The sequence below is a fragment of the Motacilla alba genome, chromosome 8, assembly GCF_015832195.1.
Source record: "Motacilla alba alba isolate MOTALB_02 chromosome 8, Motacilla_alba_V1.0_pri, whole genome shotgun sequence".
Lineage (NCBI taxonomy): Eukaryota > Metazoa > Chordata > Aves > Passeriformes > Motacillidae > Motacilla > Motacilla alba.
Window position 1 is genome coordinate 18,664,895 of NC_052023.1, and position 24,481 is coordinate 18,689,375.

At 36.6% G+C, this 24,481-nt stretch overlaps 1 protein-coding gene across 3 annotated transcripts in view; it reads left to right on the top strand.

The window, feature by feature from the left end:
- AGL (amylo-alpha-1, 6-glucosidase, 4-alpha-glucanotransferase) overlaps window positions 1-18,525 on the top strand; it is a 34,862-nt gene extending 16,337 nt beyond the window's left edge. For 2 of the 3 annotated variants that reach the window (XM_038144311.1, XM_038144310.1), the window contains exons 15-34: window positions 163-264; window positions 494-646; window positions 727-877; window positions 2,042-2,166; window positions 2,278-2,390; window positions 2,504-2,638; window positions 3,143-3,273; window positions 3,846-3,982; window positions 5,478-5,611; window positions 5,898-6,073; window positions 7,752-7,854; window positions 9,081-9,306; window positions 9,707-9,818; window positions 10,200-10,335; window positions 11,512-11,624; window positions 12,340-12,551; window positions 13,092-13,189; window positions 13,742-13,829; window positions 13,919-14,052; window positions 15,457-15,574. In XM_038144311.1, the coding sequence (XP_038000239.1) occupies window positions 163-264; window positions 494-646; window positions 727-877; window positions 2,042-2,166; window positions 2,278-2,390; window positions 2,504-2,638; window positions 3,143-3,273; window positions 3,846-3,982; window positions 5,478-5,611; window positions 5,898-6,073; window positions 7,752-7,854; window positions 9,081-9,306; window positions 9,707-9,818; window positions 10,200-10,335; window positions 11,512-11,624; window positions 12,340-12,551; window positions 13,092-13,189; window positions 13,742-13,829; window positions 13,919-14,052; window positions 15,457-15,574 (2,697 nt within the window). Of the gene's footprint in view, window positions 1-162; window positions 265-493; window positions 647-726; window positions 878-2,041; window positions 2,167-2,277; window positions 2,391-2,503; window positions 2,639-3,142; window positions 3,274-3,845; window positions 3,983-5,477; window positions 5,612-5,897; window positions 6,074-7,751; window positions 7,855-9,080; window positions 9,307-9,706; window positions 9,819-10,199; window positions 10,336-11,511; window positions 11,625-12,339; window positions 12,552-13,091; window positions 13,190-13,741; window positions 13,830-13,918; window positions 14,053-15,456 lie in introns of all 3 variants that reach the window. The other variant, XM_038144309.1, reaches the window with a different exon arrangement.
- The last annotated feature ends 5,956 nt before the right edge of the window (window positions 18,526-24,481 follow it).

Consider the following 24,481-nt stretch of genomic DNA (forward strand, 5'->3'; position numbering starts at 1 on the left):
AATTTGTAGAAATTTTCTCCAATAATTGTATTATAATTGAGGACATTATGACCATGGGACTAGCACTTCCTTTGTTAGATTGAGTGCATCTTCTATATACTCAGTTGGGAGGATTGAATTTTCTTGGTTTCACTATTCATTACCTATATATTTTTGATGTAGCACCGATCTGCATATGATGCTCTTCCTAGTGCAATGATTGTTTCCATGGCATGCTGTGCTACAGGAAGTACCAAAGGCTATGATGAACTAGTACCACACCAGGTACGTGTCCCCGGTTCCACTCCTAAGCTACCTTTAAAAATACCTTTTATTCTCATCCTAGAACACATATTTTAATGTTGTTTGTTTGAAATTCCAAGCAGTTTGCTGTCTAGCATTATTTCAGATTCTCCAGCTCCATATGAAATTTGAATTTATTATACAGTTCAGATCTCAAGGTGTGGCTGTTTTCCAGAGTAGTTCATATTTGCTTAAATCTGTTTTTTTACAGATCTCTGTAGTATCTGAAGAGAGGTTTTATTCAAAATGGAATTCAGCAGCACATCTGACCTCTGGTGAAGTTAATTTCCAAACAGGAATTCTAGCAGGAAGGCTGGCCATAAACAGGCTGCATCAGGAGCTGGGGGCTAAAGGCTTTAATCAGGCAAGAAGTGAGGGTAACACTGCGATTTCTTCGTATGTGTGCTCTGAGGGAGCACGGTTGCAATGTTATGTCTTTTCTAGGTGTATGTAGATCAAGTTGATGAAGATATAGTTGCGGTGACAAGACACTGCCCTAACACACACCAGTCTGTTGTGGCTGTGTGTCGAACTGCCTTCAGGGATCCTAAAACTTCTTTCTACAGTAAAGAAGTACCTGAAATGTGTATCCCAGGTAAACAGACTTCTTTCCAAAAGCTGTTATCATGTACAAAAATTTCAACTTATTCATGCTTTTTAACTTCAAGCACATGCTCATGAAATCTGTATGAGAACTTTCAGTATATAATGCTCCTTTTCTATGTACTAACATCTATGTCCCAAAAGTGGTTAAAGAACCAATAACAGACTTGCAATGCTTAGGATTTTCAGAAACATTCATATTGAGTATAATCCTGCTGCAAGTTCCCCTTGAAGGAGCGGGGGGTGGTTATGGTCTTGTTTGTGAACTAGTAATAGTTAATAGTCAGATGGTTAATTTACAGAGTTGGAGGGGGTTACTGTTTATTTTGTTATACTGGGGAAAAAAGCTAAAATTTTATCCTATTTGTTGATTTCATTGCTGTTCAGCTTTCAAATATATGTAGCGATTTTGTAGCTTGAAAATACATCTTGATAAGAACTCTGTGTTGAATAAGTTAATGGAAAGACAATATGTATGCAGTACATATATTAATACATAGTATATGTATGCAATACATTATTACTTATGTGGAGTATTTACTGTACTTAAAAGAAGCAAAGTATAATGACTTCTGTACATTACCTGGAAATGTTTCTGATGAGAAGCTTTCCAAACTGGCTTTTTAAATATACTTAGTTCTTTGGGTGCACCTGTGTGCTTGTTTTAAAATCAGTCACATTATATTTTAAGTTATTTACAAGACTTGCATACCTTATGTCTGTGAATTACTTAAAGGATACAGAAAATTAGAATTTGTATATTAATAATAAATTGTTACCCTTTGAAGATAAACCATCTGAAGCTGCAGTTTGGAGATCAGTCTAGCAGAGTCTCCTAAAAGACAATAGGCAAATTAAGAAAGCTGATGACCAGTAGAAGACAGGTTATTCTCTTGTCATCTGATTTTATGATTAATTTATTATAAAATAACAAAAATTGCCATTTTAAATACAGTACAGCAAATGACTGAGTAATGAATATTTATAAGTATTTAAAATACTTGCCATATGTTTCTGTTCTTCTGCTTTACAACAGTGACTTATATATTGAATATTTGGCTTTTTCATTTTAGCTTTTGTTTGATAATTTCAAAATAAGAATTTTATTTTAATTTCAAATATCCTAAGAGCTGCAACATGGTTTAACTTTTTCTAGGAAAAATAGACGAAGTAGTACTTGAGGCAAGGACTATTGAGAGAAGTGCTAGTCCTTACAAAAAAGATCTACATTTTATAAATGGATTGCCTAATTTCACAATGGAACTCAGGGAGCATATCCAGGTAATTAGCCTCCTTCACCCGTGTTCTGATACAATATTTTTTAATTTGTCATATTTTATATTAGAAAAAAAGACAGTGGATTTCAGTTGCAAATTTGTTTTCTTTTTTAAGATAAAAGACAGTAAAATCATAAAGCAAGCTGGAACTGCTATAAAAGGGCCAAATGAATTTGTTCAAGAAATAGAATTTGAAAGATTAACACCAGGAAGTGTAATAGTATTCAGGTATGTTGTTGCAGTTGCCGTATGGCTGTGTGGGTTTGAAAAGTGTGATAGGAGACTGGAGAATAGTTCTTGTAAGTGCAGTATTTCTACAAGGTATGCATTTTTATTTACAGAGTTAGTCTGGACCCAAAGGCACAAGAGGCTGTGGGGATACTCCGCAATCATTTGATCCAGTTCAGCTCTCATTTTAAATCTGGAAGTCTTCCTGATGATCACTCAGCACCAATATTAAAAACACCATTTTCTTCGTAAGTATTCTTTAAGTTTCTGACTTAGAACTGAGAGAGCTACTAGGGGAGCAGAGAGTACTATGTATACCTACTGAGGGTTGTTGAGTTTTGGTGGTGGTGATACAGATGGGGTTTGAATTCTCAGAGTGCAATGAAAACTCTGCGATATCTTCTTACGTGTATAATACTAAGTGGGGCTAATACTGAAGAACTTCCCAGTTTGTCTAATTGCTGCATAAAGTCGACTTTCTAACATGGTCTGCTTCTCAGTGTTAGGGTGTGATTGTTTGGGTGTGATTTTGAACATAATACTGTGTTTCTAAATAAACCCTGAAACATCTGAGAGCATCTTGAACACCTGAAAAATCAGGGTCCTAATTTCCAAGATAAAGTATTGAGAGAACTGTATATATTTTAGTATTTTAATTTAAATCTGAAATGAGAATTTTTTGTGAAATCCTTTCCCTCTTTCCTTACTGATGTTATTTTGGGTTTTATTCTTTTTTTTCTCCCTTTTTTTAGAATTGCATCTAAACTAACTTTGGCTGAACTAAATCAAGTGCTGTATAGATGTGAGGCAGAAGAACAGGAAGATGGTGGAGGCTGTTACAATATACCAAACTGGTCACCCCTAAAGTATGCAGGCCTCCAAGGTAATACCTTCAGCATTATTTTTTCTGTCACGTAAGAAAAGTAAATGAGAACTGCTCAGTCTAGATCACATCACACAATGCTGTTGTGTTGCTGCTGCCATTGTTTGGTAAAAAAGGTAGATTTTTTTCTGCTTGACCTTGCTACTAATTGATGTTGTACCTAGGAAATCTCATCCTAGAACAAAACCCCTCTCTCTCAATGCTTTGAAACTTAACACTGCAGCCCAGGATGTGTTTTAACACCAGTGCCTTGACTTTTAAAGTAAAAGGAAAATAAATATACTTCCTGTGAAAGGTTACATTAATCTAACCTGCAGTGTTACTAGATTACTGAGGAGTGTCTGTCATTTATCCAACATACAAATTCCATCATTCTAGTTATTGGCAATGATGTTCATATGTTTCTAGGATTTTTGCTGAGGAAACTAGAATTGGGTTGTAGCTTGTTATGCAGATGGAGAGAAGCCATCCAGTTAAAGCATCTGTTGCTATGTACCTTTTGCTCCTACATTGTAACTGCTGTTCGTGATAATGGTGTGTCTTTTAATACAGAGTTGGGTTTGTATCTTCAGGGTTAATGTCAGTGATGGCAGACATTAGACCGAAGAATGATTTGGGTCATCCATTCTGTGATAATTTAAGATCTGGAGACTGGATGATTGATTATGTCAGTAACCGTCTGATTTCACGTGCTGGAGCCTGTGCAGAAGTGAGTATAAATACTTATTTGGTAACCTCAGGGTCTTAAATTGCTAGTTAATTTCATTTCCAATTACTGGTAATTTTTTTTTTAATTCTGACTGTCTATAACATATTTCTTGCCTAGGCAATTTCCTCTAGTAGATTAAACCATTAATATGTTTTTCTTCCCTCCCCTCAATCCTATTTAAGAACAGACTGCAAAAGGGAAATGAAAAATATATAGGGCATGAAGGTATTGTTAGCTCTTGCATTAAGGCTTGCAGGGGTCCCTCCCTCTTTAACTTGTCAAATAAATTAAATTACTGATTTTTTTTTTCCTCTAGGTTTTGGGTTGTTTTTGTGGGTTTTTTTGTTTGTTTAAGAAAGTACTTTCAAGAGAGTGCCTAAATACTACTGCCAAGCACTAAGACAAGAATTTCTGAGGTTCAGGGTTGCTTTATAGCTGCATTACAGTGCAGTCCTTTTCTTTGTCATAGTTTATTTTCCTACATGGAAACTGCTTTATTTATTTCACAAGACCTGATTTTTGTCACTTGCCTAACAAATACAATAATAAAGGCTCTAACATTCTTACTTCATTTTATTCCTGAAGTCAAGTCTACTAATACAAAGCAGAAGAATGGATAAAACAGTCTAATGTACTGAAGCGAATGCTAAATTTGACCTGAGAAACAGAGCTTTTCTAGAAAACAAGTTAGTCTGATACTTGCCACATTTACTGCTCTTCAAAGACTATTGCTTTTTTCTGTGTACTTTTGAGTTCTTAATTTGTAATGTCTCATTTTGTTTCAAAGACTTAAGTCAATGTGAAATGAAGCTTTACAGTTTCGCTTTTAGGATGGTCTCATCATGTGATATTTTCACAGGTGCATTCTTTATCTGCAAGGCTTAAATCTTAAGTGACGTACTAGAAAGTTGTCATAATGTCACTTAGCAGGACGAGAAGGAAATAAAAATACTTTCCAGATGTCAGATGTTTTGCAGTGATACAAGGATGTGAAGCTCTAGAATCCTGAGTCCAAGACACAGAACTGCAGTTGTATTCACTAGTGGCTCTACATAAGTTAGCTCTGATAGCTTTTTATTCCTGGTCTTAAGCTTCTTCTCTTCAGTGCTGTCTTTGTAGCCATGCAAAACTCCTTCCCATGTTTGGATTATAGTGATGCCTTTTGAGTTGTCACTTCTCTTTGCTACTTAATTTTAATAACAACTTCATGATAGTTCATTTTTACTAGCAAAATATAGTTTCCTATAGTTCACATTTTGGCCCATTTAGTATAGGTGCAATACACATTTTTCTCCACTGCTCTTCAGCTAAAAGACATTAAGAAAGTTGGGAGCAGTAGGGCACGGCACAGCTGGGGTGTAATACATGTAAAATACATTTAAATACGTGTAATACATGTAAAATACATGTAAAAAAACTGTAACAATAGGGATCCTGAAAGCACTGGCTTTTGAACTTTGATGGATCAAGTTCTAATTCTATTGTATTTCACTAGGTTGGTAAATGGTTGAAGGCCATGTTTGTCTACCTAAAGAGAATTCCACGTTACCTCATCCCATGTTACTTTGATGCCATATTAGTGGGAGCATACACAACGCTTCTGGATGTGGGATGGCATCAGATGTCGAGGTATGCTTGGCCTTTTTGTCAGAATTATAAAGGCAAAACCTTTTAAATTTTATCTGCTGGAGAATGTAATTTGAATACTGTCATAGTCCTCTAACGTAGAAGGGTAGAATTGGTAGAGAATGATCAAATCCGTTTTCTAACAGTGGTGGTTTGGAAGACTGAGAGTTCAGGCATCTGTCCAGGGTTTCAATTTATAACTACTGTTGGGATTGCACAGTAGGGTACATTTTATAGCCTGCTATTGTTGAATGTAAAGTTATTTTAATGTAATTCTGTTGAATTACAGCTTTGTGCAGAATGGATCAACATTTGTTAAACACCTTGCCTTGGGTTCAATCCAGTTATGTGGGATAGGAAAATACCCTTGTCTGCCAGACCTGTCTCCTTCCTTACATGATGTTCCCTATAGGCTGAATGAGATTACAAATCAGAAAGAACAATGTTGTGTTTCCTTGGCAGCTGGTAAGTGAGAACAACCCTTAAAAAAAAAAAAAAGAAGTCTTCCAAAACAGTTAAATTTCTTTTAGTAACTCTATTAAAATCTTCTGCATCATGTTTGAGAGCCATATGTCAGAAACTGTGTATAAAATGTAGCAATTTCACTCACTTTGCCTTGTGTTTAAAGTAAAGATTTGCTCATGTTGAAAGTATGGGAATTTTCTCTAGTAGTACTCACGGGGGTTGGGAGGGAGAGCTTTATATATAAATGCTTTATTTAGAGACTTTTCTTGCTATATTTATTGTTACCATATACAGAGATCTAAAAAATGTTGTTTTCCTTTCCAGAAGACTGAGATGAGTATGCTTACCATAGGGGGTTTTAGTCTGTCTTTTGTAAATGTGAATTTAAAAAGGGAATTGTAATGGAGAAACAAGAGTGAATTTATAGTTTACACCTTCTCAGAAAGTTTTAGATAAGGAGTTCTTCTCATCTGCTAATGGTTCTGTCTCCAAAAGGAAAGAGCATAAAAGCAGTCAGCAAGTAGTGTTTATACCTCCAAATGTTCTGCCAGCATCTGGCAGTCTTCCTGTGGGCATTTGCCTATGTCCAAAGTATTATCTTCTGTGGCTTAGAATGAGTTTATTTTGGTTCTGAGTTGGCTCATTCCTTTTCTGAAGCCATGGAAACTTTTAAGCATCCACAGATGCAGGGCATCTCTCTCAGTGGAGTGCTTTTCTTCTTTTTGCCATCACTCTTGTGTAGCTTTATTGCTTTTAGTTTCTGGATTTTAATAACATTCCATCTGCCTGCTTTAGTGTTACCTAGAAGCATAGAGGCACAGTGTTCCCTATAACTGGTCATAAAGATTAATTATACTGAAGGGTTTGGTTTAAAGTATTCCTTTCACATACTCACTGGTAGTTGTGCCTGTGATTTTTAAATTGTACACAGATTATCATTCTCAAGTGCTGCTGCCATGTGCTATAAATTTGCAGAGATGTGGAGGCCATATTTGAGAATTAGCAAATACTTTGTTAAAGTGACCAAGCACGCACAAGAGACTTCTGGTTTGAAACTTTACCATGTGGAATTTCTGTTTAATAGATCATAAAAGGAAAGAAATGGCAAGACAAGACAAGTATAGATGTTACTGTTGTAATTATTATGCCTTATCAGTTAGAATCATTCCTAAAGCTACATGTTATAATGTCAGTAGTAAAATGTAGATCTCTAAGCTTCTGGAAAAGAGAAGCAGGATGTCTTTCAGGGTGTCTGAGAACAGTCTTATCCCCTTTATGCTGCTGAGATGCCACAGCTCTCATGCATAAACTCTTTCTGACAAAATGTTCCCATCATAGTTCTGATTTTTTTTTGGTTAGTTTTCTTTCTGTTTCTTTTCATTAACTTTTGGTTAAATTGCCAGGTGATTTAATAAAAAGTAAAATGCTCTATTAATGGTATGAGAAATGCTTTTGTGTGATCTTGAAATTCTAGAACACATTATTCTAGGATAGGGTGCGTTTAATTCTGTCAAGAACTTGGTCTAGGAGATTGTTTATTTGAAATATCTTAATCTAGGAAAAAGCTATGAAGGAGGATTTTTTATTTTTTTTTTTTACTTCTGGTTATTTTATACCTGTGTGCTTAGAGATTTCTGCTATATCAATTAATTAGATGAATAATTACGTTTCTTTTCAGGTTTACCTCACTTTGCTTCTGGAATTTTTCGTTCATGGGGAAGGGATACTTTCATTGCACTAAGAGGTCTACTGTTAGTTACTGGGCGCTATCTAGAAGCAAGGTAAGACTGGCCTAGCCTTGGTTCTTGTTGGCTTTGTAAGCAGTTAGAAAAAAAAACAATGCTCTCAACACGTGAGCTGATGCACAAGGTGTTTGAAACAGTTGATGTGCAGTATAAAACTTTAATGGCACTAGATGTCTTTGGGAGCTCCCTGTAAGTGGGATTAAAAATACTATTCAAATAGTCTTTTACCTTCTTAGCACTGATACAAAGTTGATGTTCTGTAGAGATAAGGTCGTTTTAACCCCAGCAGTGCTACTATTTGTCCTTGAGCAAAGTGATTGTTTCACTAGTACTTACATCATTGTTGCTGAGCAATAATTTTAGAATTGTTTATATAAAAACTTGAAGTAGCAAAAGAGAGTACTGTTCTAAACAGAAAGACATGAATGCAGGTTGGTCATGATTTTTTGGTAACTGCTAGTATTTGTCTGTTGATACTAGAAATCAGCTAATCGTGCATTGTTGCAATCTGGTAGCTATAAATATTTAACCTGACAAATGAGCCATACATAAGCCAGATGAAATTGGTATTTTGATTAATATTAGTTTGAATGGAGTTTGGCACGTAATAGAAACATAAAAATTAGTTGGTGTAGATCAGCATGTATTTATGCTGCTGTACATTTGGCCAGCTGTTAGCTTTCTCATGCAGAGAGATCTGCAGTCAACTAGGATGTTTATTTTGCCTTTTAAAGCTAGCTGGAATCCATGTTTTCTGCAGGGTATGCGCAACAGTTCTCAAATGAAACTTCTCATAACCTCAGTTGCTGTCACCTCTCTGTATTTTAATAGGAATTTCCCATCTACTCCTGCCCTTCGTCCCCATTCCACCCCACCCATCAGAGTGGATACCAGGGTAATCATATACAAGGTCAATAAAAACCTTCCCTGTGACCTCAGTGGGATTTGGATTTAGGATCTATATCACTACCTATTAAAAAGCAAATTATTTTTTCCATACAAATAGATGATGCGTGTTTTGTACGAACTGATTTAAATGTATTCATGTTGAGGAATTTGTTAGGGGGGTTTTTTATTGTAAAAGAAGTTCATGCTAAATTGAGTAATTTGTAGCTTTCAACAGCAAACTTTTGGAATCTGTCTTTAAAATGCTGTTTGTCTTCTTGCTAGTATCGTAACCCTGTATGCTTTGTACTTGATACTTGATCTAACAATGGCCTTGAAGGCAACTTAGTCAAGATTGTGATTTTCTTTTGTTCTAGAAACATCATTTTAGCATTTGCTGGGACTTTAAGACATGGCCTCATTCCCAATCTGCTCGGTGGGGGGACACATGCCAGATACAACTGTCGTGATGCTGTGTGGTGGTGGCTTCAGTGTATCCAGGAGTACTGTAAAATTGTTCCAAATGGATTAGACATTCTCAGGTGTCCTGTTTCTAGGATGTACCCAAGAGATGACTCTTCTCCTCAGCCTGCAGGCACTGTGGTAAAAAATTCTTCAATTGAACTATTTAACAAAACTATTATGTTTTAATGAAAGGATCTATTTTTTCCTAGCTACAAGAACCTGTTGCTCTCTGTTGTTTATGGTGAAATTCGATTATAGCAAAAGAATTCCACATTTTAGGCACTTCTTGCATCACCTGATTAGATCAAGTGCAAGGAGGAAAAAAAATTCCATCTGCTTCTGAATATTTCTGTTGCTTTTTGCCTTGAAAAAATGTTTATATGAAAAGTTGTATACAGTGGTATTGCCATTGCCAAAAATGCTACTTGAAAATATTTGATGGTGTGGGAGTTGTTTTGTAAAATCATATAAACTAAAGGTTTAAGAAATGCTTTCTACTCATTTTTCATCTCGTCATCCAAACATGTAATGAATCTAGGATCAGCCACTTTATGAAGTAATACAGGAAGCAATGCAACGACATATGGAAGGTATACATTTCCGAGAAAGGAATGCTGGTCCTCAGATTGACCAAAAGATGAGAGATGAAGGTAACATACACAGAACACTTGCTGTGCAAAATAGAAGTTGATGAGTATATTTTGTATTTCCTTTTCCTCTTTATTTCCTCTTTCTATTGAGCATATTTTTGAAATATATATTTATTGTAACTAAAACAGTATTACTTTATATATATAAGTAATATTTTTAAAGTGCCTGATTAATAGTTTATTGTTAGCAACTGGTCATGTGTTATGGCGCAAGTTACCTGTAAAATTTCACTTAAAGTACAGATGCCTTCAGAAACCTACCTCAGGTCTCTTGTTGGAAGGTCTTATTTTTTATTAAGAAGTTTGGGTTGGGGGTGTGGGTAGTTGGGGTTTTGTTTTGCCTAAAAAATGAACTTAACACCTGATATTCTTTCTTGCCAGGTTTTAATGTAACTGCAGGCGTTGACCATGAAACTGGCTTTGTCTTTGGAGGGAACCGCTTCAATTGTGGCACTTGGATGGATAAAATGGGAGAGAGCGACAAAGCTCGCAACACAGGAATTCCAGCTACACCAAGGTATGAAAGCTGGGCTTAAGGCAGGTTTTTTTTTTCTTTTTTTAACTTAAATGCTTCTGCAGAACCACTTTGAGTTCTATTGACACATCTGAGAGGTTATCTCTCAAATGTTCTAAATGTTTCTACCTACTAAAATGATTATGGAATTTTTTTTCTTTGTGCTGATTTGAAGTCAAAAGCTGTGTTCTTGGGCAGGTGAAGCCCATGGCTTCTGTCACAATCTTAGCTCCATGCCAAGAGTTGACTTCTGAATTCAGGTAGTAAAATTTAATTTAGGAAATACTGTATACTTGCTGTACTAGCAGTACTTTGTTATTCAAACTTCTCGTATGAGTTATATATTGATAATTGTGTTGAGTACTTCTAAGTTTGAATTCAAAAATATTTACAGCATCTACATTTTTAGAGTTGAGATTAAGCATTTTGAAATAGGCTCTTTATTATGTGCTAGCAAACTGCTGCAGACATCCTTGTTTGAATTTAGTACAGTACCAGTTTCAAATTAATTGCCATCCATGGGTAAGAGTTGAGGAAAATGTTATCTTGCTTGACAAGTCGAGCATTTTAATTGGGAGCCAAGAGCAGTTGAGGTAATTTCCAAAAGAGGCTGAGTTGGTGATATGAGAGAGAAAACTCCATCAAGTAGACAGTAAAGCTGAGTGTGATGCAATATGAAATATTTGCATATATTGATTACATTAATATTACCTGAAAAAAGGAAGCAAGTCCAGGAAGTGCATTTAGGGCTAATTTTAATCCCTCACTTTTTACTTGAGTAGTCTCTTATGGCAGAATTATTGCCTAAGTTACAGAAGTGTGTGTGTAGTTGAGAAGCTTTGTATTGAACACAGTTTTAACATCAGAGGACCACATTTGGGGTTGATCCTTTTTTCATGTTCTTAATCACTGGTGTAAAATTACCTTCCATTTGTCCTAATTATCTGGGTATGATAATGCCACTTTAAATAAGGCTGTTGGACAGAAAAAGATATTTGCTACTCAGTTTACAATCCAGTTCATTCCCTGACTGAGAAATAGAGGAATAGTAGAAAAATAAGAAAAAAAATAAATTGTCTAAATAAGAGACTTATGAATTTAAATTTTTCAGTTACTCATTGAATTTTAATAGCCTTCTTAAAGTAAATAACAAGGGTTTTTTTATCATTATTATTTTAGAGATGGCTCTGCTGTGGAAATTGTTGGTCTGTGCAAGTCAACTGTTCGCTGGTTGATGGATTTATCTGCGAAAAACATATTTCCATTTCGTGGAGTCACTGTAAAAAGACATGGTAAAAACAGGCACATCTCATAATTGTATTACAGGGGTATAAAAATAACTAAAACAATGAAATAGTGACCATATAACCTCAGAAGAAGGTTTAGGGATAAAAGGGCAAAAACTTGAGAAAGTATCTTGTATGATCAAAATCATTTTGTTAGTATAAAAAGTTATTAGAAGCTTATATTGTCTTCTCAATATTTCAAATAGTTTATTCTGTGGATTACAAAGGAACTTCAGAGCCTCAATACCTTTTCTCAAAGTGCGTATAAGTGATAAGGTTACTGTGTATTATGATGATTGCATCATTCATTACAAGAATGCAAAGTAAAATGATGCAAGACACTTAATTTTCTCTTTCTGTCCCTTCCCCACTATTCATAACACAGAAAATCCCCTGCTGGGAATATTTACATAAATATCATAGGAGTCCCTTATCTTGTAGAGGGACTAATCCTCTAACCACAAAGTTACTTTAAGCTTAGCCAGCCTAAGTGCATATGTACCCTGTGGAGACTGATGTTGCGTTAGTCTCACTAGAAATTTCAGTGAGCTGTTGCTCCTGTGATCTGTACAATTGGCCTAAATGTAGGGAATCACAAACTGTGAGAGGTGCTCTTGGTCTGCCCCTGTTATATTAAGTGTCAGGAATTCAAGAAGCATACTTCTGCTGTTGTCACTGTGGCTGATTGCAGAAAATGAAAACCGTGTATAATGTCTTGCAGGAAAGGAGGAGATTATCACATATGATGAGTGGGACAGGAAGATTCAAGGACACTTTGAAAAGCTGTTCTTTGTCTCTGAGAATCCATCAGATCCTAATGAAAAACACCCAGATCTTGTACACAAACGTGGAATTTATAAGGACAGCTATGGAGCTTCGAGTCCATGGTGTGATTACCAACTCAGGCCAAATTTTCCAATAGCAATGGTTGTGGTAAGTGTGGTGGAGTGGGAGGAGGACTTTGCACTTAAATGCAGGCTTAGTTCAGTTATAAAGAGAATTTTAAGGTCCATCTGCATGGCATTCTATCAGGAACATACATTGCTTGGAATAACTTTTTGAAAGCAGCTTTTTTTCCATGCTTTTAATATTGGTCCATCTTGAACTATCTCCTAAAAATATATCAAGACAGGACTTGCCAATTGCTGTGTTCACTGTATTCAGAGTATCTTTTATGGCTAGGTCTGGGAGGCTGCTTTACCCCTCAAATTGGCTAAAAATGAAGGATTTTTTGTCTTCTTTGGATTGTAAAGAGCTTCAGTAATAATATTTGTCGAGGGTAAATAAAATAAAATCAAAATTGAAAAAAGCGCTGGATACTTTCTGTTTTCTTGCTTACTCTCACTCTCAGGTTCCAGAGGTTGATTCAGTAATGCAAAACTCAGGCTTTTTGTTGTCCTCTGCATTTGTATACACAGCCTTATGTATGTATATGCACAGGCATTATTCATTAAATCTTTATTATTTTATTAGGCCCCTGAGTTGTTTACACCTGAGAGAGCTTGGAAGGCTCTGCAGATAGCAGAGGAAAAGCTTCTTGGGCCATTAGGCATGAAAACCTTAGACCCAGAGTAAGTACAATAGAGATAAGATCAAGCAGTAATTCCTAAAGACAATAAACAGAACAGTAGGAATTATTTGATGTAGGCCAGGGGTGGTGGTGATGGTGTGAAATCTTCATTTATACCAATGAAATAAGGCTGCAGGAAGTAATTCCAGAACAATTGTTTTGCCATTCTAGAAGTCCATGTAATTGATTTCTTTATATAGGCAATGGCTGGGTTTTGGATGCCTCACAGTAAGCAAGTCAAATTTGGTATCACACCAACGATGTTGAACTTGTATCTTGGCACATAGTGTTTGATACAGTGTACAGCACTACAGTTTGAGTAAAAGGGTAAAATTATGACACTTAAGTCCTTTCAAGATGTTGACCGTTTTCCTACAAATTTAGACTTTATTTGGAATTTCACTGTCATGTAAAGTACAGAACCTATTGGAGACCTCCCTAACTTAACTATTAATAAATGTAAATGACAACTTTTGTGGTTAATTTGTTTTCATTTTCTGTATATAATTTTTAATTAAGACTTTGTTTGCATAATACTTTTTTTTTCTTGCAGTGATATGGTGTACTGTGGAGTCTATGATAATGCTCTTGACAATGACAACTACCATGTAGCCAGAGGGTTTAATTATCACCAAGGACCTGTAAGAACTACTTCCTTCAATTTTAGAGAAAGTGTAGTCATCTTCTCAAACCAACTGCTTTGATAATCATCTCTTTCGTTCTTTGTTAGGAATGGCTGTGGCCAATTGGATATTTTCTTCGTGCCAAACTGTATTTCTCTAGGTTGATTGGTCCAGAGATGTATGCAAAAACTGTAGTTATGATTAAGAATGTTCTTTCTCGCCACTATGTTCATCTTGAAAGGTAAGGTAACAACAAACACAAATACAAAGTATTCAAAATACCAAGCTAGTGGTATCCACCATCCAAATGCACGTAAGAGTACAGACCTACTGTATAAACAGGATCTCTTTTCTAGATAGGAAGTTGACTGCTCTATGTGTAATTGCAGGTCTCAAGTCAGATTTCAAATGCAGGTGAGATCTAGTGCCTTTCACAGATTGCAGAATTCCTAATACTTACCCATGCGAAGACTGGGTGAAATAAATCATACGCAAAAATTAGCATCTTATTTCATACAAGAAGTCAGTTTCAGAAAAAAAATGTCCGTGAGTTATTTTTTTTAAAAATCAAAGTATTTAAAAACAAACTTTGTAAAATGTAATAGTTAAAGGGTAAGTAGTGAAAGATTAAAATTGCAGCAGATAAAATGATGCAAAATATTGTTAGATTTATTGTATTCTAAGTGAGAAAATTAGGATTCTGAAGCTGTCATACTAATAACCTTGATTTTCTAAGGAGACAGAGGAACTTGTATTTTGAGTTTTCCCTCAAATCAAACTCACACGCTGTTTTTCCTCTTTTGCTGTTTATTTTAATTAATAAGGATTTTAGACAAACTAATCTAAACAAAACACCTTGCCCTTGATATCTCTTCCATATAATCTGTTCTGCAGCACATGAAACATGTATTTATTTGTACCCAAAAGAGTAATTCAGGACTCATGACAAAAGAGTTTGTCTGACCATACAAGGAAGAAAAAAGGATTTGTGAAGCAATATTTTGCCTTATGTAGTGTCTTGACCGAGTCTCTTGTTTGGTAGTATCAGAAATAATTCGCAGTTTGGTAGCAGTCTTTGCTTTTTTTGTATTATTAAAGTAATGTAATTTTTTTTTAAGACTCTTGTTTGATACTTTGTTTCTGTACAGAATAATTATTGTAGCAATTTGGTTTATTTGTATTTTTGTAAGTGTGCTAGTTTGTTGGGGGGGGTTGTTCCTAAGGAGGAAAAGAGGGTTTATATAATCATGCTGTCTTCCAGCCCTTGTCACTTTTTAGCACCATAATCAACAACAACAATAATAAAATAACAATAGTTTGAATACCATTGTTATCTCGTCCTCCAAATGCAAAACTAGCAGAATGAGAAACAGGAGCAGCACACCAGTTGTGTAAGTTCAGTTTTTATTAGTAGCAGAGAGTCTGCTTTGAAGAAGAGACACTTCCACTACAATTAACAACTGTAGGTGAAAAAAATATTAGATCTCGATTATTAAATGGTATGCTATGCTTGTAGAAGAGCAGACCTTTAGCAAAGCTTTTCAGTTTCCTCCTGAGTTTATCTTCCAAAGGGCTTTAAAATGAAATGTTCACCTTTTTTTTCAATCTGTAATCTAACAGTACTCGTTTCTGTTTTCTTTATCAGATCATCCTGGAAAGGACTTCCAGAACTAACCAATGAGAATGGGCAGTATTGTCCTTTTAGCTGTGAAACTCAGGCCTGGTCAATTGGTGTTATCCTTGAAATCCTTTATGACTTGTAAAAGTTTATTTTGATTGATTTGGTGAAACTTCTGTGGTCTTACTATTGGGCATAAATGAACACTTGGCTTACACTGCAAGGGAAATTAACTGTTTTGCACAATCACTTAAGTTGTGTCCTGACTTTCAGAGATGCTGAATGCCAGCAGCTTCTGTGCCCTATAACTGTGTGGGGCTTAGGTGTTTTGAAAATCAGGGCGTGACAATAAAATAAAACTGCAGTGCACACTTGATGCAGCAACTTTTAGTAAGGAGCAATTTTAAAAATATGCACAAACTTAATTTTAAGTAGCTTTGGTTTTTTAGCCTTTTCAAAACAAAATCTTAATGTAACAAAGTAAATTTTCTCCTTCCTGAGCTAAAAATAAGTAGCACAGCTCTTATGTTTTTTTTTCTCCGTCTCTTAAAGAGTAAATGGATGTTTTTGCAAATGCATGCTTAAGGGGGAGTAGACTAACCTCTAGCTTTCTAAGTTTGGTATGCTTTGTGCTCTAGCACCATGCATTAATGAAGGCATAATATGTTATCTCTCCATTAAACTGTATAATGGGGATGTTTCTGTATGTGTTCAATTGAACACTCCACTAAGCAACCATAGAAATAAAGTGTATGAATACTGAATAAATCAACTTTTGAAGTTATATATAAAATTTTGAAAACTTTACTTTGAGAGTTAACTCAAGCAATAATGAGGTAACATCCTATGTTAATCTGTCTTTAGATTTATTTAAATACCATGAGCCATATAGCAAACCTGTTTTTTCATTAATATCTGGTTTTCACCATGGGTAAATCAAAAGAATTGTGCATACAATGCACAGCCTATATGTTAGGGAAGGCCAAAGTGCTTGACTGCTTATTAAATTAATTTATTGAAGAGATAGGGTCACCTGAGCCTTCTTTCTTGGGAAAATCCTAGCTCTACTATCAGGGGGAAACACTTAACACAATGGAAAGACATAGTAGCCTACTATCAGAGAGGAGAATATGAGGCTTCTGGGCCTCGTGAAATTGCACCAATAACAATAAGCAGGCTGTGTGGTGTCCTTTCTGAACAATCCAGTGAACGTGATGCAAAATGTGTTTTTTCATATTTGGATGCCTGCATGTCCTTATTAAGTTCAGGGTACACAAACTGAGAGGAGAGCAGTTGGTAATTCTCAAACTCTTCGTACAATTTTTTCATCTTAGTGCAATAAACAGGCAGAGTGAGGTTGGCAACACTTCCCACACCACAAGGCAGAAAAGCAAAAGCACTATTTCTGAATGTTAGACAACATATGCTGAAAAAAATAAATACGGGATGTAATTATAATGCACTAAAACACAGATCAAGATTTTATCATGTCTGTATTTTAAAGTTTCTGTATTCTGTCTAAAGTACAGTGCACATGCTGTCTTGTTCAGGGAGATGTATTTCAGGTAGATACCGTAAGGGCAAGTTAACCGGTTCAAGAGATGACTTGTAAGAAGTGGCTGTACTCATATACTATTTGTTTGAAAGGTTAATAAGGATTTTAACTCCCTTGCTCAAGTGTTCAGTCCTTAGAAGTTAGGAATAGGTAATGTCTGTATTAAACCTGAACTTTCGAGCTGCCTGAGTACATGCGTTGGGAATTTTTTATTTTCTCAACACAATGCATAAGAAATGTCATTTGATCAAAAATGTTACTGAAATGTCAGCTACAGATTATTTTTTTAATGTGCAAGAGGCATAGAAAGTATTTTTCATACTGCACTGAACTTTCCAAAATTCTTGATAATTATATTGAGGTTTCTGTCCTACTGTTTCACTAGCTTTACTGTTTTCCTGGATACCTATTTCTTGTGTATTATTTCAAGGTATGTTTTATGGCTCCTGTGGCTTAGAAAGCAGGAACAAAATGGCAGAAAGAAATTTGTTCTTACTTCATGAAAATGTTTTAAAATTGGAAGTGAAGCTTAAGAGCTATAACTGTTGAGGATTTTCACCAGGTGTCAAAATTACATTAATTGGCAATAACACTCTTTAAGTGTTGGGAAAAAAAACATGAGAAATTTTTCATCAAAACCTTCCCATGCTATGTACGGATTGCTTTCCAGTTTTGCAACCTGCACTGCTGATAGAGTCTGCATATTTGTCACTGCTAGGGTTTTTTCCTAATTTAATAGTAAATTTTTAAAGATAAATCACCACTGTGTACACAAAAATACATATGTTATGAAACTTCTAAACATGCCCATTTATAATGTTGCTTCTGCACTGATTAGTTGAGCATAGTTTTAGAGACAAATATTTAAAATAGGAAAAAAATATGTATTGGTTGACTTTGCTGTTAAGTAGCAACAAAAGTAAGATTTAAGGTTATTAACTTTCTTGGGGGGTGGTGGTTTATTGGTTTATCTTTTTTTTTTTTTTCTCAAAAAGCTACTCAACACTTTGTCAAGCCCAGACAGTTTAAAAATGAAGAGGGAAGAAAGCAATGTTAACTCTAACATAAAATGAGCTGATATCCATATAGATCAATTCATTATCCCCTAAAAATAGCTGACTTATATTGACTGATCCTGAGCTGTATAAATAGCATTTATATTTTACACTCAAGGACTTGTAGTAATGCAAACTTATAATTGGTAAAATAGAAATAAACTAAATAACTCAGCAAGAACTGTGCATCCATTGTGTTCCAGTTGGTGCTTCTTGATCTATGTTATATTAAGAATTGGTTTTCCTCCCAATTGAAATAATTTTAACTGTTACCAATGTTCACGCAGTTAATAGCTCTTGATTTATTCAAAGATTATTAACTTGAGAATTCAAGTAAACTAATGTATCATTCTCACACTGCATGTTGTAATGTAAAATGGAAACACGAGCTTTACATGTCTGTCTATCACAGCAACAACTGATTTTAGAAAATGTCATTATTCATTTCTGAAATGCACAAAATAAAATTCTTTAAATCAGAGTTAACCTTTTCTAGTGATTGTTTTTTTTTAAAGAAGTCAAACTTTGCAGCCGATGTTGCTTGTTCACTTTTACACACAAGGGAGAGATTGTTAACTCCTCAGGTTAAATGTTAAAATATGCTAACAACACTTATTACAAATACAGCAGCTTATTAGGAAAAAAGCATAAACTTGAGATTCTTATGTTGGTGTCAATGTCAGCTGTCCTGGCTGAGTTGGAGTGGGTTTGGGTTAGCAGACCTTTTGCTATGAATGTTTATATAATTTAAGTTATAGTATTGCGACTTCACCAAGACAATAGTCTTCATTAACTGATTTACAGATACCCAAGTGATACGGTGAATAACTTTTGGAGTAAAATTCCTATCACTATGGAGAAGGCATTTTCACTTTTCAGCTCTGCTTTGTAGAATCAAAGTCTCACAGCACAGGTGTCTGGTATACTGAACATGTTTTACAGTGTCCCCATTTCATTCCATGCTATATAAAAATAGGATTTTTTTCTAATTCTCTATTCAAGCCTTTTCTTTAGGAAGTAGTTTATTATTCTATTGTATATACTTTTAATAAATATTCTATTGAAAAATGGGTAAGGAAATGTAAAAATGACAAGTCACTGAGATGTTTGGGGACGTTGGTATGGTTAGAGCGGGTTAGTCAGGCCTCATGGCACCTCAGGCAGCTCGGTCGAGGAGCCGATGGATGAAATGTTACTGGTGGCTGGCGGCTTTCTCTTGAAAGCTGCTCTGGAGCTTGCGATGGCAATTAGGGAATCGCCTGCAGTCAGGACACTGGAGTGCTGCCCGCTTTGCTGTGTGAGGTGAGGCAGGACCCCTCCAGATGCCGCTAATCTCTCCACCGAGAGAGGGCTTCCCCCTCCCGGGCGGCTGGGGCGAGGGCCCGGCGGGCCCAGGGCCGCACGGCCTCAGCCCGGCCGGGGCCCCTCAGCCGCGGGACGGCCTCAGAGGGCTCTGCCCGCACCGGCTGCGGGCGGCTCGGCCGCGCTCTCCTCGCGAAACTGGCAGCTTGTTTTCCTTTTTGAGCGTGCCGGGAAACAGTAACGAGGCAAGTGTACTTGCCTGTGAGCATCTGGGGGTTTGTGCAAACTTGTACACTTGTTTAATGTAGCGGTACAAGGGGGAGATCAGCTCTATTCACATCCTGCCGGATTTGTCTGTGCATTTGGTATTTCTCAGAAGTTACTGACTAAATTAAAACAGAGGCTTCCCAGTTCTGAATTTTGCATCAAAGTGCAGGTGAACAAGTGGACCAATGGCCATTTTTCATGAGGAGTGTTGATTTCAGAGCACGAGTGGCTGAACAAGGCACTTGACTGTTAATTGTTTCAGCGATAGCTGTTTTTTACAGGATCAGATTCTGAAGTAGAATTAATGTGAGGTGGTATGAAAGTGAACCTGAGAATAATATTGAAAGCAGACTGGCTAGTCAGGTGGCAGTCTGAGCCATCTGTGCTGTTACAGGCTCTTGTGCTTCTGTAAGCACTTGTCCAGTCCCGTTGGCCTGTGACACGTTTGTCTCGTTGTGTACTACCTCCTTGAACCTGTTTCTTTCAGAAATCTTAATCTCTGACATGTGTCGTGTTTGCAAACTTTCAGCCACAGGCGGCTGTTCACCCTGTGAATAATTTCATCATGTTACACAAAGTTAAGTACCACTGACTATATTTGACAAATAATAAACTTGTTCACTTCAATTCACATAAACTTACGCAATCGGTGAGATCCATGAGCACTTCCCTTCCCTTTGTGTGCCACAGCAATATCCCAGTACAACTTCAGACAGAGAGACTATGCTTCATATAGTGCCTTTTTGCAATGAGAATGAAAACTGGCCAGGAAAGAAGAGAATAATACTGCAGCCTAGCAAGGGTCTTAAGATGGATGATGTGGACTCTGGACACTAAAGGAGGTAAGTTTTTTGGAGTTCTGTATTTCTGAGTTTGGACTGGCAAATAAACTGGAGCTTAATTTTGTGTGGTGGTGAGAAACATAAGATGATGTCTTCTAATCTGTTCTAAAGGAAGATACTTGCAGTCACATGATTTACAGACTTATAAGTACAATTATTTTAAAGCATGATGCTCTACAGTAGGATTAAATTGTAATAGTGGGAGTCTTTTTTAAAGGTGATTTTAAGAGTCACAACTACATAATTTGAGAAAGCTGAAAGTATAATTCTTGCAAATGACATCTCAAGGAGAAGGTTTCTACAAAATGAACAATCTGTTCTCTTGTGGGGTACATTCAGGGGCTGTTTCTTTTAATTTCTTTGTAACTGATCTTATGGCCATTGTCTACAAGGGTCCTAGGTGCAGCCTAGCCCTGGAGAGGGGTACCTGTTTTAACAGTATGCAATGAGAAATGGGTTCCAAATGCAGGAGTAAGGCTCCAGCTGTTTGTGTAACTCCTTGAGGAGCAGCCAAATAATGAGGTAATATAATAGTGTCTTAGAGCAGTCGTTGGAGGGCAGTAGTAGGTTAAGTGTTGCCAAGATGTCTTGCAGTATTATACCTAAGGAGAACTTGGGGTAGGATTTTGAGGTTAGTCGGTGTGTGAATTTTGTGGATATGAATGACTGATTCAAGTGTGCTGGATGGCATGTTAGAAGGGATCTTACTGGAATGTATGGCAATCCAGGGACTAGCACAGTGGGCTGGAGGTGAACACCTCAGTAGAAAGCTGGGCAGGATGGATGGGGTAAGAATAGTGCATTTATTATAGACAGAAATTAACATTTCCAACCTGGCAGCAGAGGGTGGCGCCAGTTGGCGCCCGTGGCCCTGCTGGGCCGGGCCATTCAGCTCCCCCGCTCCCTCCAGGGCTCTGGTTCCTGCGCAGCTACCCTGCTGGGCTGGCCTTCAACGGCTCCAGTCTCCTTTCCCGCACGTCAAAATCATAATAAAATCTAAACATTCTTAAATGTTTAGAAAATGCTTCATTAATATAACCTCATGTGGGAGAAGTGGGAAAGGAGTACATCTTTGATGGTTTAGTGACAGCTTTATCTCTTAAAGAGATAACTGGAACTAATGAGTATTTCAGCATTAAAAATCCAGTAATCTATTTCTCTGTTTTACTGCAAAGTTCAGGAATCTATTTATCTCCTAAAAATGGGGAATGCTAGGGTATGGAACCCAGCATATATTAGGCATTTATTTATTATTTGCATCATAGTTCATTTAATGCTTCTGTAATTGCTGGCAATTTTTTTTCCATTTCCTTAAATGCTTTGTTTATGCAAAAAAAATTTAACGTGAAAACTGAAAATAATTCTGCCTGAGCAATCTTTCACTCTAATTGTGGGTATTTTAACTTAAGCATGTTGTTACATGGATATTTTTTAGTGGCAGTCATTGTGTGTTTAACGGGGCTGCATTTTCTAGCAGTTATTCCACCTGTTGAAGCTGGATGGGAACACCCACATGTTCAAGATAATTTTGTAATTTGTAAAGCCTGTAATCAGACCTACTGGGACAGCTGCTCAAGAGCTGGCTTTGTTTTCCTGTAATGGCTGTCTGGCTAGTACTGCTGGAGGTCTCCCTGCGGGCCTCTGGGGGGCCAGACTCATGTGTTTGGAGCAGTTACTGCTGAGCTTTTCCAAGGCCTCCAGGCACCATTTGGTTAAATTTAAGAACCAGATGCTGCCACCACCTGGATCAGAGTAAATCTAGAGTAATTTAATTTCTATGCCTTGAATTATTGCAGGTTTATTTTTGCATAATTTTGTCTTTAGACAGTTTATACACCTTTACAAACACCAGTTAAAAGCATAAATCAGATGTAGCAATGAAATACAGTTGTTTATTCCAGGGTAGGGAGTCTGTGCTGTGCTGGGGTTCATTGTCACAATAGTTTCCTTACAGCAGTTTCCCTCTCATGCAGAGGACTATTTTGCCTTCCTTGTTTGATGAAGTTTAATAGAACATACTCTAAATTCTGCTGTAGTCCCAAAAATCTGGTAAAATTTTGTACTTTGGGTTTATCAAATTGCTGAAAACATTCTCTTCAGGAATGTTAAAAGCAGATAAAACCTAGTTGAGGATTGGGGGACGGGGGGGTGATAGTGGTAGCAGTAGACAGGTGTTCCTCTGGTTATTTCCATCATGTTTTCAAATAAGACCTTAAAAATTCCATAAAAGCACTAGGATTTGGAAATCTGTACCTGTGTTATTAGAAAGTCTTGTTTTGTCTGTGCTGGAGGATTAAGCAGAGAAATCTGAAAGTTATAATATTTAAAAAGTCAATGTTTATTAGTTTAGTAGCTGAGATAAGAACCTTCAGTTAGGTAACTAAGTGTTTTTTCCAAATTTCAGCAGATACTTTTTATTGGTTATGAAGTGATTGTTCTAAACTGAATATTGATGTTAAATGTCGTCTTGCTTCCTATCTGTCTCCCTGATTTCATTTAACATAAAAGGCTCCATGTAATTGTGGGGAGTGGGTGTTTCTGTGTCTACTGCCATTCAAATTATAAAGCACTTCAACTTTCCTTTAGAGAGAGAGCTGCTCTTTTACAAAGAATCTCTTGGAGGGCAGAACCCCAGTGTTTGAATTTTAACTTAATGTTTGACTGTCTGAAGAGCAACCTTGCTGCTTGGTGGTCAGTGAATCCTTCAGGAAGGTCAGAGAGGGGGTGATGGTTGAGGATGGGTTATGACAGGAAGGGAGAGGGACTTCTAAGTAAACACCCAAGAGAGACGAGGATGTTTCCTCACCTGTGGAGTGTTTCAAAAGGAGGAAGCAGGAAAGAGAGGAAGTTGTGATTTGTGGTTTGTCTGCATGCTGTAGTACAGCAAAAATGATGGAGAGGGGAAAGCTGCAGTTTACCTCGGTCTGGGCCTCCTGGCTCATCTGTATGCCCCTGTGTTTCAGTGGAGCAGACAGCACAGCCACAGGGCACTACTGCTGTTACACCAAAATGCAACACTGCCCTGACCAGGTGGTCTGACCACTGAAGGGAAGAGCAGCTTGAGGAACTAGTTGTAACCACAGATGAATTTCCAAACTTATTTCAATTTTCACCTGGTTTTCACTTCTGAGCACTAGAAACTTTTTAAGTACTAAAATCTCATGGGGAGGAGAACTCCTGTAGGGGCTGAAGAAACATTTTTTACTTGGCTGAAGTGAAAAATTTGCATTATTTTGTCAGCCCTATTTCCACCTCTTCAGCCAGTTCCCTATGGTATCCTAAAGCAGAGTCAATTTCTCTATCTTTCACCCTTCTTCAGCATAGCTAAAATGCCTCTGTGAATTTCACCCAGAAGTCATCAAAATCCCTGGAAATGTAAGTACTACATCAGCCTCGAAGGTTTTATGTGCTTGAATGTAACATTTTAAAGTCTTTTGATGTCATATATAGAAGGTACCTCAGAATAATAATTGCTGTAATAGTATCTTTTGTCTCATAAATTTAATTCTCAGCGTACTCTATTTAATTTGCTATAATTATATACTCAATGTGCTGCTAATAAATACACTCTGTCAACATGTTTCTGTTTGATGTATATATATTTTCAAACATGGGGGAAGCAGTAGAAGTCAAAGATATTACATCTTTAGCATTTTTCACTATGAATGCTTTGTTAAATACCATGTTATGTTACATTTCTTTTCAGGAAACTGACATGAGGATGCTTTGAAATAGAATGCTAAATACCACACTTGTATGTTTCCAGTGCTAAAAATTTAAGGATTGCTCTGAATTAACTGACATGGCATTGGCATAGTATGGAGGTGCTTATCTTGCTTTCTTGGAAAATTGTTGTACTCTGAGAACTTTTGATAGCTTCAGAACAAGTGGAAAGTGGATGGCAGGTAATACTACCCGGTGGACACACTTCCTTTTGGAAAGTTTTGATCTTTTTTTCATGTTTGGTCATTTTCACTGCCCCTCACAATTAATCAGTAACTATTTTCTGCTGAAAATAAGAATGCTGGTAA